Source organism: Ostrea edulis, chromosome 1, assembly GCF_947568905.1.
Source record: "Ostrea edulis chromosome 1, xbOstEdul1.1, whole genome shotgun sequence".
Lineage (NCBI taxonomy): Eukaryota > Metazoa > Mollusca > Bivalvia > Ostreida > Ostreidae > Ostrea > Ostrea edulis.
The window spans coordinates 26200304-26215335 of NC_079164.1; the positions used below are offsets into that span (position 1 = coordinate 26200304).

Consider the following 15032-nt stretch of genomic DNA (forward strand, 5'->3'; position numbering starts at 1 on the left):
AGCTGCCTCCTCCGCCTCCATGTAATTTACGGCCCTGAGGGGATTAAAGTTTTACATGGAATATATAGGAACATCCTTTCCTCAAGATCAGCTGGGTTAAGATTAATCATATCAATATGCTATTCTCTTTAGAGAAGTCGAGAGGCATAGCCTTCATCGACTTCTCTTCGCAAGCATTCATGTTTTGATTCTGGAAAACGTGTAAATGCCGGAGTCGGTGACGGTTTATGCTTCGACCGATGTTTCAACTCAGATGTGCCTGGATTTACGCAATATACAACTTGTTTTCAAACATTTAACAGTAATGCACAAAAGCGTCACAAGGAAATCAACACTTACTTTCTTTTAATCCATTTTTAATATGTACCCTGTCCCGGGTTTACGTTAACTGGTCTTGAGAACTGTCACAATAGGGGACCAGTTAAGAGAAAAGCAGGCTGACGTAATCAGAGTTTATATATATATATATATATATATATATATATATATATATATATATATATATAATTAAATAAAAAAGCAAGAAAATATGCAGTTCCAAAATATATTCAAATCACACTAGTGATTTGAATATATTTTGGAACTGCATATTTCCCTGGGTTTTTTTTTATTTAATCATTTTGACTGTGTGAAATCAACTCTTTCTATTTGGATTTTATATATATATATATATATATATATATATATATATATATATATATATTCAATAAATTCTTTTTTCTTGGTATTGGGGTAGAATAAAGTCAAAAAATAAAATCTAATACTCAAACTTTTATCTATAGCGCTTTCGTCAGTAGATTGTAGATAAAAGTTTGAGTATTGGATTTTATTTTTTGATTTGGTGCAAACTTTCGTTTTAAACTGCGGTTTTATTAACATCACATCGGCTGATTATATTAGTTTTGCCATTCCCCGGTAAATGCAATATGCCATTTACATTTCAATGTACCACTACAGAATGGAATTAAATGATAATGACTAAATCTTATTTTTCAATCCAACATTTATTTTCAACGAATTACATGACACATGACATCAACAATTTTCAGCAAAATTCTTCGTCTAGGTAGCTGTCCGTAGAAAATCAGGAGTTTTTCTGAATATAGGTGACATTGACAATTTCCACTACCTGTTTTGTTCCTGATTTTTCAACAGTAATGATGAGGTTATCAGTTAAGCGATAAGAGTTATCGGCCCTTTATACTATTCTTATATCTTAACTTTCATTACCATAGTTTTCAACACCATACATGTATGAGTATGGAAGCAACAAATCTTGTGGTCGAAATACACCATCGGGCAAATTTGCAAAGAATTAATACGCGAATTTCAAAAATCGAAACTCATAGAAGTGTTTCAGGTATTATAAGGGCCCCAAACTTTATATCCCAACCTCTGCCTGATTTTCCATGGACAGTCTCTAGATAAGTTAACAATACACGATCTGAGATCACATCAACAGAGGGAAATTGTATGTAAATGTCTCCTGGCCCAGAAATGCATGTAAATGTCTCCTGGCCCAGAAATCTATGTAAAGGTCTCGTGGCCTAGTTATCATGTATCCTTGTAATCATGTCAAAAGACCGGCTATTTCTGCTGGATTTCCACAAGTTTTGACCATCTTGTACGTGGTCTCCCCAAACCCCTGCGTAAGACTTTGACGACATAGAACTTTGAAATAAAGAGGAATGAATAAACAGTTCCGATATAATCTACAGATCTGAACAAAAATTAAAAAAACATGAAGTCGTTGTGTAACAAAAAGGAATGTCATGTATGTTTGAATTCCAACACATAAAGTACACGGAATGGAAAATATAGAGGAAAACATTAACGAATATTTTTGGATTTGAAAATTATTTTGTCTTATATGGCATGCAGCAAGTTACAGCCAAATTGTATACCAAAATATTCTGGCAAGTACACCACATTCTCAATGATCCAAATAAAATGGATCGACGTGATCCAGAAAGAAAAAATTCATAAATTAAGGAATGTAAAATTGATTTCATGAATCGAACAACAAACAATGCAGATTGTGTGTTTGTTATAAGATAACTTGAATCATGAGTAAAACGTGCTCATGTGGGATGGCAAAGCCCCCGGATGTCCCGGCATCACGTGATTCAACGTGTTGGGGAAAATGTTATTGGTGGATGTGGACCAATAGGGAGCTGGAGGGGTAAGAAAACCCGCCGTAGTCGTTGGCATCGGTGCATGTGGTAAATAGTTCAGTCTAGTAGCGGGATACCCCGACATGCTAAACATCTCGTGTTGATATCGGTAGGCATTCGATTCAGGCGTTGAGGGCTGCATGGCCTGTGTGAGGCCTACGAAGTCAAATTTGTAAGCGTAGCGTTTGCCGTGAACTTTCGTCATTATGTTTTTGTCGTAGTAATATCTCAGTGCTCTGCTGAGTTTGTCATAGTTCATGTTAGGTTTGGACTTCCTCTCTCCCCATCGGCGGGCCACTTCATCCGGGTCCACCAGTTTAAATTCGCCGTTACTTCCCTCCCATGTGATGCATGAGCCATTCCTTCTGTCAGACAGCAGCTCCAAAAGAAACTGCCACAACTGAATCTGCCCACTTCCTGCAAACGAAAGAGTGTAATTACGAAACGATAGTAAGCAGAAGTGTTGAAAACCATTCATTAATTGTATTTTTCAAGAATCTGAGTATATTTTACAATCTAAGATTTACGTAACTGACGGGCAAGTACTAAACATAACCTTTCAAAATCTCTGTCATTAATATTTCCATTCATATCCATAAGGAAAAGAAAATTGCACAAAATGTTAGCGACTATACCTGACGATACAAACGGAGTCAAAATAAACTGCATATCAAATGAATTATACTGCCTCAAAAATTCATGAAGGATAACACATATTCTAGAATCAGTAGGCATGCTTTAGCATATTTCAAACAAAGTGGAACTTTGCATCTCTATCTGTCCCCCAAAAAGAAACACTCGTGTGCTTACCTGTGCTGGATAGCCTCCCAACCAATGGTCCTAATATAGTATATGGATCTGTCAACAAAATACAAAAATGTCAAGATTTCACAATGGAACAGAGATATCTGTGTTCAAGACGATCAGGAGAAATGCGAAAATAGGTCAAACTAATCCCCCCCCCCCCCCCCCCCCCCCCCGTTTGTGTGGTTATTTTTTAAAGATTTGTATATGTATATACAAAAGGAAAAAAAATCCTCTCAAAAACAACTGCAATTACCAAAAAGTGTTTCTTTATCAAAATAATTGGAAGCTAATGAAATCATGTGCTTTGTGCCCTTTGCAATTTTATGTCAAAAGCTTGATCACCCGAGGGAATGGAATAATTTCCGTTCTACATGCGTTTGTTGAACAAAGTTTGCCGTTTCTTCGTTTACGTTACATTGAACCTCGGTCATTATAAAGCGTTACATTCTTTCGAGACTTTAGACATGAGGAAATAATTGTATCTTAACATAATACGGTTTCCCTTTGAGGAATGAATCTAAATCAAAAGTAGCGCATTAATACCGTCACGGAGTCGTACAGAAATGCAGACGAGAATCAATGTCCAGCCAGTGAGAATGCAGCCTTTCACTTTTATTTCCTAAATTTCAGGGATGTGTGCTTTCGATGCCACAGAAATTGCCTACCGCAAATAAACGCTTTTTGCTGCCTTAAACTTTTCTATAAAGTTTGCAGGTGCATTTTCAAAGATTATAAAGCGTCCCAATGCACAGGACAATCAATAATTGTGCTATTCATGGTGCTCCGTAGCGAAAAGGCTTGAGAATACGGCCAATTTCCGCTTATTCATTTGCAGTGTAATTTCCTAATGAGGCTTAAATAGGCACTGGTCACAACAGTAAGCCTTCTAGGAAATAAAAATGATTTAATGGGTATTTAAGTCATAAATGTCGTAGCCTAGACGTTAGCAAATATTAATTTCAATATTTGTGTTTGACGTGAGCCTAAATAAAAATTTGATGGTATCCAATGTAATATTCAACAAACTTTTTTAAAAATGTACTTTTCACTAAATATGGTGTCGTGACTAGTAGCGTTATCAGCAAACTATTTAATAATTTTAAAAAAAATCATAGTCTTCATATCAATTTTACATCGGGTGTACGTTACTCCGAGAAATACTGGATTCATACAAACTAAAACTTAACACAAAACCAAACAATAAATTTAAAACAAAAGGAGAAAACAAAACTGACATACCTTGTGAAGATTGGCTGGGCTGGGGAGACCAGGCTGATTTCGTGAAACCTGGATCTAAAAATGACAAAAACACCGATTGAAAAGTAGTTTATAACCTATATATTCAGACAATGATAAATCGTTATGATATTTAATTTTAAAAGTCACACACAAAACCTAGAAGAAGAGAAATTCACACACACACACACACACACACACACACACACACACACACACACACACATCAATTGTTTTGCAAACTTCTGCATCAATCTACAAAAAACCTACCTGTAAACATGAAAGGTGAATAACCCAAAGCACATGGGTGAATATATTCCATGTGTTTGAAGTTATGGCGAACTGACAGTTTATAAAGCCTTTCGTCCAACATGGACGTGGGTAACCTCAAATGTCCAGTCATAAATATGCAAGGATATTTTTCTCAGAAACTTTAAAGATCGACACTGTTTGCTCACATAAAAGTGAATCATGTATAGATTTCCCATTCATTTATAAATATACTACGTATGAAGTATTTTTCGCACATTAGTAAATCCACTTTTCATTCGTAGATTGTACATGCAGTCAGCTTCTTATTCTTAAAGCATGTCACAAGACGTACTCGTATATTTCGCGTAGGAACAAATCGATCGATATATAAAGGGGCGTCTTATCGTTTTATTAGACTAAGGTGCTAACCATTTGACTGTAGAGCGGAGTTGTTACGTTTTGATGCCTAGGCCAATCAGACGCCAGACCTGTTCAGATAATATGTAGTATTCGCCATCAATAGTCATCGATATCCAATAATATACTCTTCTTTTTTTTTAATGCGAATACGGATTTATTCATTAACTATCTGTGAAATGACTTTCTATTTAATAAGAATAAGTCTCGTGATTCATTGGCGAATAATTAAAGTTTAACCTCTCTTTTTTATTTGATATTCTTTGTTTGGAATTATTTAATCGTTTATGCCATGTGTCACAGGTTTCGGTGTTCATAGTGCATGCATATATAGATGACAAGTGTTGTTTGATTTTTTTTAAACAGTTGATTACAAGACTAGCGGTAATGAAAATCCCGAAAGATCCAGGATTAATAAAATCTATCAAAATCAACATTTTCATTTATATAGAAAGTGACAAATTTGACTTAAAACCCTTTCTTTTCAATTCTAACTCGCTATTGGAAGCTGTGCACACTTCAGAGTAAACTTAGAAAAATATTTGTTAAAAGCCGTGTCAATTTACTGAAAGTTTCCATCACATATTCACTTTTGTCTCGTTTTACAAAATGAACAAAGTCGTTACGCGAACAGAAAGGACAACGATTTTCCATACTTTGGTGTTCAAAAACAATAGGAAGAGGAAAATCTATTGCTGGTCCAATCAATGTGCATAACACACCTAACACAATCAACATAGCGATATTAAATGGAGAATAACGAATTTTGAAATTAGAGATGTAATATAATTGGCGAATTCATCTTTTAGACATAGTGGAGCTAAACGAGAACGAACCGCTAATATGGATCAGATATTAATGTGTGTTAATGGGAAGTGATCTCTACACAAAGGATGAAAAGAACATGTATAGAGGAAAACGAAATTTTGGATTGAAAATAAAAATAAAAGATATTAAAGAAATTCTACACTTTTCCGTTTATGATTTTATTTTCATAGACAACGATTTTCTCCCCGATAATAAAAGCATTTTTCGTGGCGACCAGTTTTCATTTGACACCGTCTCTACTATACGCTTCCGACCACACCATTGTAACTTTACCAAGAATAAAAGTTAAATAATGATATCACAACGTATCTTGCATCTAAGATCTTGAATGTCAGTAAAGGAGAAACAAACTTTTATTCACAATTTCCTAAGGTAAACGGTTGATGTTTGCCGAGAATGTAAAATTCCAATAGCGGGAAAGAGTGGCGTTCGGATTATTTCCGGTGCAATGGTGAGACGGGAAAACTTCAAAGCCCGTCAACAAACCCAGACGATTGTATAGTATTGGTAAAGTTATGATCCCTCTGTACACAAAATTAGCCACTTTCATGAAAGTAAATTGTAACAATATTATTCAGCACCACGGAGTAACGGCCGGCCAAATTTTGTCACAAAACCGAAAAATCTGGGAAAGTCAATAAGACCTGGTAAAAAATAAACAAATATAACTTGACGGAACACAGAGACGAAATAAATAATCGGACAACAGTGTCACACACTTTTTCTCAACTTGTTTACGGTTGTTTGACATTGGTTTTAGCTAGTAATGTTCACTTTTGTGCACTTAAGCGTGTGATCTCGCAGATGCAGGCGCGATAATCCGATTGCTTGGGATCAGCCAAAATGCAAACTCACCAAAATCTGACAATAAATTAGCTCAGTAAATCAAGAGACCATAACCTGCTACTATTTCTTTGATCTGAGAGTCTTTCATTTGTTTAGCCAACACTTCAGAACTTGAGAAATACTCCTTGATGTGTGATGGATCATGTTAAGACCCCTTAAGTAGGCATTGTATGTTTAAACCAAGTGCGTGTGGATACATTTTATTGCTCATTGTAATTTATTCTTTCTAATCTATAATAACTATCTGCAATAATTACAATCTAATGAGTTTACTAAGTACATCGATCAGGTTAGAAACTATTAACAGTTGTCTCCCTTAAGGGGTCATAAATCGTTGTTTCCTAATACTTTTTGCATGGTTGACACATTCGTATCATTTTAACTTTTAACATTTGGATGAAAACCATGAAATATGATACAATGAAGCTCGTATAAGAAAAATCAAACGATTTTTTTTTACCTCATTATGGTCTCTTCGTCTTTTTATCTGTACAATTTTAACCTTGATCATAATTTTATATATCTAAGCACAAATACATATTAGAAATTTCATATTTGTTGAATCGAAAGGTCAAGGACATTGTTATATGACTGGTCAAGGTCATCCATCAGGATAAAAATCAATTGAATGAGAAAATGCTTTGGGGCATACTGTTTCACATGTTGCAACCATACTCACAATTTGGCTGTTTTGTTCCAATTTTGTCGGTTTTGAAATTTGCCATACGTATATTCTATTGACTCTCTTAGCTTGAGTGATTATTGTTCGTATATTCAGAGCAAACACTTACCCGCGTTCTGTTTTATGGAGCCTCCAGACCCGTGAACATAGGAAGTCACAGAGGGGCCGATACATGTAGGGGAGGTAACCTGTGCTGGACCTTCAAAAGATTCCGAGGAAAAATTGGTATCAAATTATTACGACATGCGGACATGCACGTTGTATAATTTCAGGGGAATAACAAATCGTTACTATTTACGGAAGTTTGCCTTTGATGCAGAAATAAAATCAGTAATATATTCTTTGAAAATTCGTGTCCTATCTGGCTAGTTCCGTGAATGCAGACGTTAAACTGAGAATATATCGATCATGTATTCGAGTGCCACACAGGTTTTAATTGTTTCTTAATGATTTACACTAAATTAAAAAAAAATTCTGTTACATGAGGCAAAATGTTTTGAATTTTCAACACCACAACTTTCTAAAACATCCTACATTTTGTATTTATGACAATTTTGATCGGCGTGTTGTTCTTCCTCAACTTAGTCACAAGTGGGCGACAGTTGTGAAACAGGCAGATAACAAACATATTGTGCTATAAAGATTATGTCGAATAGCTATTTAAAAATGTGAAAAATTCTATACCGTGTCGGAGAAAGTTAAGATGAGTGTAGAGACTTTCGGCGTTGACTGGACCGAATAGATGGGAGAACTGGTCTTTAGTCATGTTACAGAGATGTCGACCGTCAATGCGCTGGTAACGAATGACATCCAAGTCCCGGAGCTTGTACTCATTCCGGGCCCATTCTAGCCACTGGTGCACGTCCCCCTCCGACCATGTTTGGGGATCTATGGGAGAAAACCAAGATTTTTTATATTGTTATATGAATAGTACATTACTACTATAAAGCGAAGACATCAAGGCATTCCAGTATACATGTAAATATTTTTGCAGTTTTAAAATGACCACCAGATACAAACTAAATGGGGAAACGCTGGCACATATTTCGTACTTGAATTTTCGGCTGGTCTACCTTGTACTGATTTGATTAGGGTGTAATGTTTGAATTGCAGGTTGCATCTTTGATTGACATTAACCAAAGTTACAAGAAGAAAGAATAGAACCACCATTGTTTGAACTACTCATATTTAACTCAATCAATTTCGACGCGAAATATGCATTAATTTTCTCTTAAAATAAAAAAAGCAAAGTATTGTTGTCATAAAAAAGAAACGAAGATATTTTCATCCCTGTGCAAGGGGCAGTATGACAGCTCACGTGTGGCACAAGCCGTTCATTAATTCGCTCAGTAGGACATCCTTAAAACGGTAATTTTCAAGCTCAAAAGGGAAAATAAAAACTGCGAACAAGTAAAATAGGTGTATTAGAGCTAATCAAATCACACCTAGACACGGACTTTTCGTAAAGAGTCTCACCACCTTCGGTGTTTGGACTGACACGCGACTTCTATATTGTAATTCTTAGCGCGCAAATTGGCACCTGCCCGGCTGTCTGTACAGAGTTAAACACCCGGGATATTCGGGTAAACAAGACCAAAAAAGCGCAATGAGCTCCGCATCGATTTCTTACAATCAGTTTCAATTAATATTCGTTCACTTTAACATTCTCTCTGGAATTAAAGGAAAAATATCGCTACAGTAATCATATCTTAACATTATGTACATAGCAATCTGATTTTGATTCAAGAAGCATACTGTGGTTTGTTCGCCATCTTTTTGCTCTGGGTTTGTTTTGATGAATTTTTATTTGTCATCTTATAGCGTAGCATTATTTAAGTTATTTTGTTTTCTTTGGGGGAAATCAGACTTTGAGTAATTTAGCTTTGCAGGTACTTTGATGTAGAATGTATTAGCTGATTTTCCCCAAAATCTTATGTTGAAGATTTCTTTCGTCATTTGGTATTGTAATAAATGACAATTTTTCAATCTCAATCACTGTTTTGTTCAGGTTTTTAATGACAGCAAAAACGAGCTACGGTGAGCAGAGTTTTGGTAATGTACGTCACGAAAGCATGCATCTCTTTGTTTGGCATCATGTGCTGGAAACCAAAGACATTAATGGCAGGTTCGAATCTAGTATAACTTTTAAGATATTACATAAATTTTGCTACATTTTTTCTTCCAAAGACACCTCTGAAAAATGAGTTTGGCACTAGTTATCGACACACCAGTTTCATGATTTATACATGTATAATATTTTGAACTAAAGTGTGGAGCCACTATAAAGCCCCGGATGATAACTGAAAATCGCTTGCTAATTTTTTTGTATAAAATGTTTGAAACAAAAAAAATATGAATAAATAACAAAACAAAATTCAACGTTTAAAAATATTCCAGGACAAGCACAAAAACACGAAAAACCTGTTTCCTGTTCAGAACAGGAAATGCGTCAGTTTGCCCATTTTCAAATACCCACGACAGTCCCGTTTCTTCCGCGTTGTTCACAAACACAGTTTTTATTATATAAAAATATCAAAGCACATTAACCTCGTTCTCTTAAAAAACAACTCATATGATTTTATTCAAAAGTCAGGTTTTTTTTGCCCATTTTCTTTTTTCAAATATGTGAATGACTACACGTGTACAAATACAAATTGTAAATTAATTAACAAACGCTTTGGATTTGGGTGATTTACGTCATTTTAATATAAAGCCACAAGTTGTGAACTATCCATTGGAAAATTACTAGGGCGGTACATCCGTTTACGTGTGTCTAATTCTTGTTTTACGAACAGAGTGAACTTAAACGAATCGAGATATATGTGAGAGAGAGAGAGAGAGAGAGAGAGTCTCTGAAGACTATAGAAATGTAACATCACAATTTATTTCGATATACCTGCACAACAGTATTGTAGATATTTAACCAACAGTCGATGACGCCATTATGATAGATTCAACTTTGTCTATGCAATGATGGTGTGTAAATTGTAAGAAATGCAATTCTTAGGCATATTTCATTCATTTCATGGTATTAATTTGGGTATATCCCATTTTATGGTATTATTTTGGGTATATTACATTTCATTTTATGGTATTATTTTGAGTATATCTCATTTTATGGTATTATTTTGGGTATATTTCATTTCATGGTACTATTTTGTATATTTCATTTCATGGTACTATTTTGTATATTTCATTTCATGGTGTTATTTTGTATATTTCATTTCATGGTGTTATTTTGGGTATATTTCATTTCATGGTGTTATTTTAGGCATATTTCCTTTTATGGTATCATTTGGGATATATTTCATTTCATTGTGTTATGTTGGTTATATTTCATTTTATGGTATTATTTTGAGGTATATTTCATTCCATGATGTTATTTTGGGGTATATTTCATTTATGGTATTATTTTGGGTGTATTTCATTTCATGGGGTTATTTTAGGCATATCTCATTTTATGGTATTATTTTGAGTATATTTCATTTCATGGTATTATTTTAGGCATATTTCATTTCATGGGGTTATTTTAGGCATACAGTGTATTTCATTTCATTGTATTATTTTTGTTATATTTCATTTATGGTGTTATTTTGGGGTATATTTTAATCATGGTATTATTTTAGACATATTTCATTTCATTGTGTTCTTTTGGTTATAGTTCATTTTAAGGTGTTGTTTTGGGTATATTTCATTTATGGTATTATTTTGGTTATAGTTCATTCCATGGTGTTGTTTTGAGTATATTTCATTTTATGGTATTATTTTGGTTATATTTCATTCCATGGTGTTGTTTTGAGTGTATTTCATTTATGGTATTATTTTGGTTATAGTTCATTCCATGGTGTTATTTTGGGTATATTTCATTTTATGGTATTATATTGGGTTATTTTTCATTCCATGGTGTTATTTTGGGTATATTTCACCATTGTATGGTACTATTATATTATACTGAGGTAGCAAACTATGTGATTTTCCAGGACCAATGTAAATGACGATGAAACATATAGATGCAGGGGAGTTTAAAGGTTCTGAAACAGACTGAAAATTCCACGAAAAAAGCACTAAAGGCGAAATATTATTGTTAAAACACAGATTTAAACAAATTCTGCACGTAATACTTGATCCTATGAGAAAATTTTACATACACAAATCTTTTAAGCAAAAATGTCCCCGCCGACCTATTTGGTAATTTTGAAAAGATAGACCGTTCACCTTTAAGTGAATTGACCTGGAGAATCATCAGACATCCGATTTTTTTCTGCCATATTTCAAAATGGCGATAATTTGAAATTACCTAAAATGTCATTTCCAAAACTAAATTTTATTTCAAATAACTTTGATATACGAATCATGGTGGTAGAAAATATTAAGTGCTTTCGTTGTTTGCAATCAAGCTTGAGGAAAGTGACCTTATTCCTAACTCACAAGCTCAAGAAGCCGGTGCTTATAAATAAGAAGTTGTCGTGGAGCCAAGACGAAGACTGGCTATGACAAAGGCCCAATGATTGACCTGAATTCGATACCCATTAGTACATTGTTGGTATACTTAAAGCAATGTAGAGATTATCTTGATTATAGGCTAACCCGTAAGACTACGAAACCACTTGTATGTTCATTATATATATATTTGTAATCAAACATATTTAAAGAGTGTATATAATTTCTCTAACAGAGAGATACAAATTAAAATTTTGCTTCTGACTGATAGTGAGTCAGATCTACATACATGCATGACCAGCGGACACATGCAACAACAGACAATGGATACTTGCGTAAGTTGACAAAAATAGCTAGATCATGATACGTTGTTCATCTTTGTACAATTTCACTCAGATTGATATACACAAACACGTGCAGCGTTATCAGCAGGTAATGAAGAATTGTGTAAATTTACAAATAGCTATGGTTGTACATCCTCATACATTGCTCATCTTCGTAGATTTTACTTTCAGAGTTGATATACACAATAGTAAACATCATATTATACAAATTTACAAATGCGTATCTAATCATGCAGCATGTTTCATTATTATAATGCATCCTATAACTGCACTACATGTACATGCCCACTTCTATTCATTTGGATAAACATTCTGTGTACGATACATAGCCCTATCACTGGTTTCAAAAGTTAATCCGAGATAAAAGATTGAGTAAAACAATTTCCCAATATGGAATTTTATATATGAAACGATTTGACGAGACATTAACTCTACATGCATTCATCATTTTCTTATAGTATTTGCCTTTGATATCTTTAGATAGTCATTTCCTCATGCTGTTAACAATGCGCGTATGAATCTCAATAAATATAGTACATATATTTTCCGACAAAATTGAAAATAAAATGTAAATGCAAACAAATTCATATTTGAAAATACTTGAGGGTATGAACTGCGACGCTGGCATACTCCATGGATCGCATTAAAAAGCTTCTGCATTCTACGTTAAAACATGCATTTTCCAAATCTTTAAGTATCACATGCAGTCTAGCGGATCAGGACAGTCAAATTAAGATTAACGGACCTGGAGACAGTTGAACACAGTTTAACATATTGCACATGCCATCATGAAGAAGTTCATCATATCATGCTTCATATCTGAAGGAAAAAAATCTGAAAGTTATGCTATGGAATATATATATATATATATATATATATATATATATATATATATATATATATATAATGATATCTGGAATGGTTGATATATATTTTTTAAATGCATCTATATTGCCAAAATGTTCATGCTTCTCACCTGCCGGAACTATCACTTTCTTGGGCTGAATATTGATTCCATCTGTGTCATGTTCCAGTTTGGGTCTACATGACGACACGTGGTCTTCATTGACGGCCTTTGAGGTTACATCACAGGCTTTTTTCACATTTTCAAAGTATGGAGGTAATTGTGAGCTCTGCACATGTTTTTGGGAAGTGTCTCCGTATGGGATAGCCGAATAAGCTGGCTGCTGGTTAATAAACATGTTTGAGTACGCAGGAACTGTGTAGAATGGGTTATTTATATCGTCCATGTCGGCACCAACATCTCGGGACAACATTGGGTCCTCTGCATTATTTGTGGTTACTCCGTCTTGACTAGAGCACCTAGCAGCACTGTCAAAGTTCTGTTGGCCTGATGGGTCATATCTGTTATAAGTCGGGTACTGAAGATATTGCTGCATGTTAGCGAGTTCGGTGGAATCGATACTGGCCGTCTGGTAGTTTGATGTTCCCCATATTGAACAAGTAGGTTCTGACGCTACCCCTGGTTCACTTTTAATGGAACGGGTGGAAAAATCCTCTAGGTTTGCACTTTCAGTAACAGTGGTGGTGATGTTCCCTATTGTACTTGGAATGGGAATGGGTACACTTTGTGTCACTAAGTTATCCACGCCACCAATTATTGCATTGGAGCTTGTCTGGTGAGCTTCTCGTCTGTCTGTTATATTAATAGCACTTGTAGGGCTTCCATCATTATTTGATGTTGGGGTCGTAGTGGAATCGGCCATGGACGTTTGATTTTCATTCCGATGTAGTGATTCCGTGGGTATTAGTGGTGGGATTTGGGGCCGTTGGGAGAACCCCTCTGTTTGTTGTATCTGGGAGGTTGTATCTTCGGTCGTATCGATTGGAGACCTTTGCTTTTCCGAGATAAGAGCTGGTATAGGCGAGACCTGGGGTAGAGCTGGTATAGGCGAAACCTGTGGCTGCTGCTGGCATGATTCTATGGGGTTTCTTTGTTCTCTGTGCTCCGTGTGGGGAAGATACGTGGGAACAGAGGAACAGTGATGAGAATCTAAGTTGGTTTCTGGGCTCGACCTCTCTTGTTCTGCGGAACGAGAACGAGGGGGAAGTAGCGAAGTTTCACTGTCTTCTTGATGGTTTTCCTGTCAATAAAAATAAATTTTCACCAAATGCATTTAATACATGCTTGATTGTTGAAAAATGAACTTGAACTATGTAATGAAATAGCTCATTTCATATGACCGGAATACCTGTCTGTAATATAGGATATCCTTATCGTCCGTTCTAAACGGAGATGTTGTACTCCCCTATTTCCTAAAGATTCTTTCCTCTTTAATTTCCATTTCCCCGCTCATAGGAAATTGTTCATGTCGGTGAAACATTGCATGAAGTAGCGTTACGTTATAATTACACTTGGCATCCGAATAGTAGCGATACAATTGTAAGATGCAGAACGTAAAGAGTACTTACCATTTTCGAGACATAAAAAGTATTGAACACCAGAAGGAAGCAATTTGAAAAACTCAACCCTTAAAGTGATAACTCATATACATAATATAGTGTTATGAATTTAAAACGAGGCTAGAGGCTTGTCATATTTCTGCGGCGACAAGTGTATATTTCAGAAACAGGAAGTTGGATACTTATCACGACGAAACATACAGGGCAGGAAACAGGTTCGAGAGGCCGGATGAGAGCGTAACTTATCGAGATAAATACTTTTCAAGTACCAAACACTTTCTTACTTGTGTGACTAAAATTTTATAAAACTTAGTATCAGACATGAATAAACAAGATAAGCACTATACTGGCTAGATTTCCCGCCTCTGATGACGTCACATAGCAGGCGTCTAAAGATTTCCAAGTGACTTGAAGTGTTGATTCACGCAGACACGGTGCTGTTGGGTTATTGTACATATCTAATATAGAAAAGGGAATTGTTTCTTGTGGAAGCTGTGCATTAGTTCTTTGTGCATTAGAATAATTATGCATATGACACGATGTTCATACTCAAATGTATAATGCACATTGCATACTGCTGCA

The 15032-nt window shown here is 35.2% G+C and overlaps 1 protein-coding gene across 1 annotated transcript; it reads right to left on the bottom strand.

The window, feature by feature from the left end:
- Positions 1–985: 985 nt before the first annotated feature.
- LOC125663809 (uncharacterized) lies at positions 986–14646 on the bottom strand. Its single transcript, XM_048896186.2, has 7 exons — positions 14460–14646; positions 13003–14131; positions 7927–8130; positions 7352–7441; positions 4221–4274; positions 2985–3032; positions 986–2591 (listed from the first exon to the last, which is right to left on the bottom strand). Exons 1-7 carry the CDS (start codon positions 14460–14462, stop codon positions 2065–2067), a joined length of 2055 nt encoding a protein of 684 aa, XP_048752143.2. The 5' UTR covers positions 14463–14646; the 3' UTR covers positions 986–2064.
- Positions 14647–15032: the final 386 nt, after the last annotated feature.

Coding starts and splice junctions, on each gene's coding strand:
- LOC125663809 (XM_048896186.2), bottom strand. Junction 8,131..13,002: donor GAAAGTGATAGTTCCGGCAG/GTGAGAAGCATG, acceptor TTTCTCCCATAG/ATCCCCAAACATGGTCGGAG. Junction 4,275..7,351: donor CTCCATAAAACAGAACGCGG/GTAAGTGTTTGC, acceptor TGTCATTTTTAG/ATCCAGGTTTCACGAAATCA.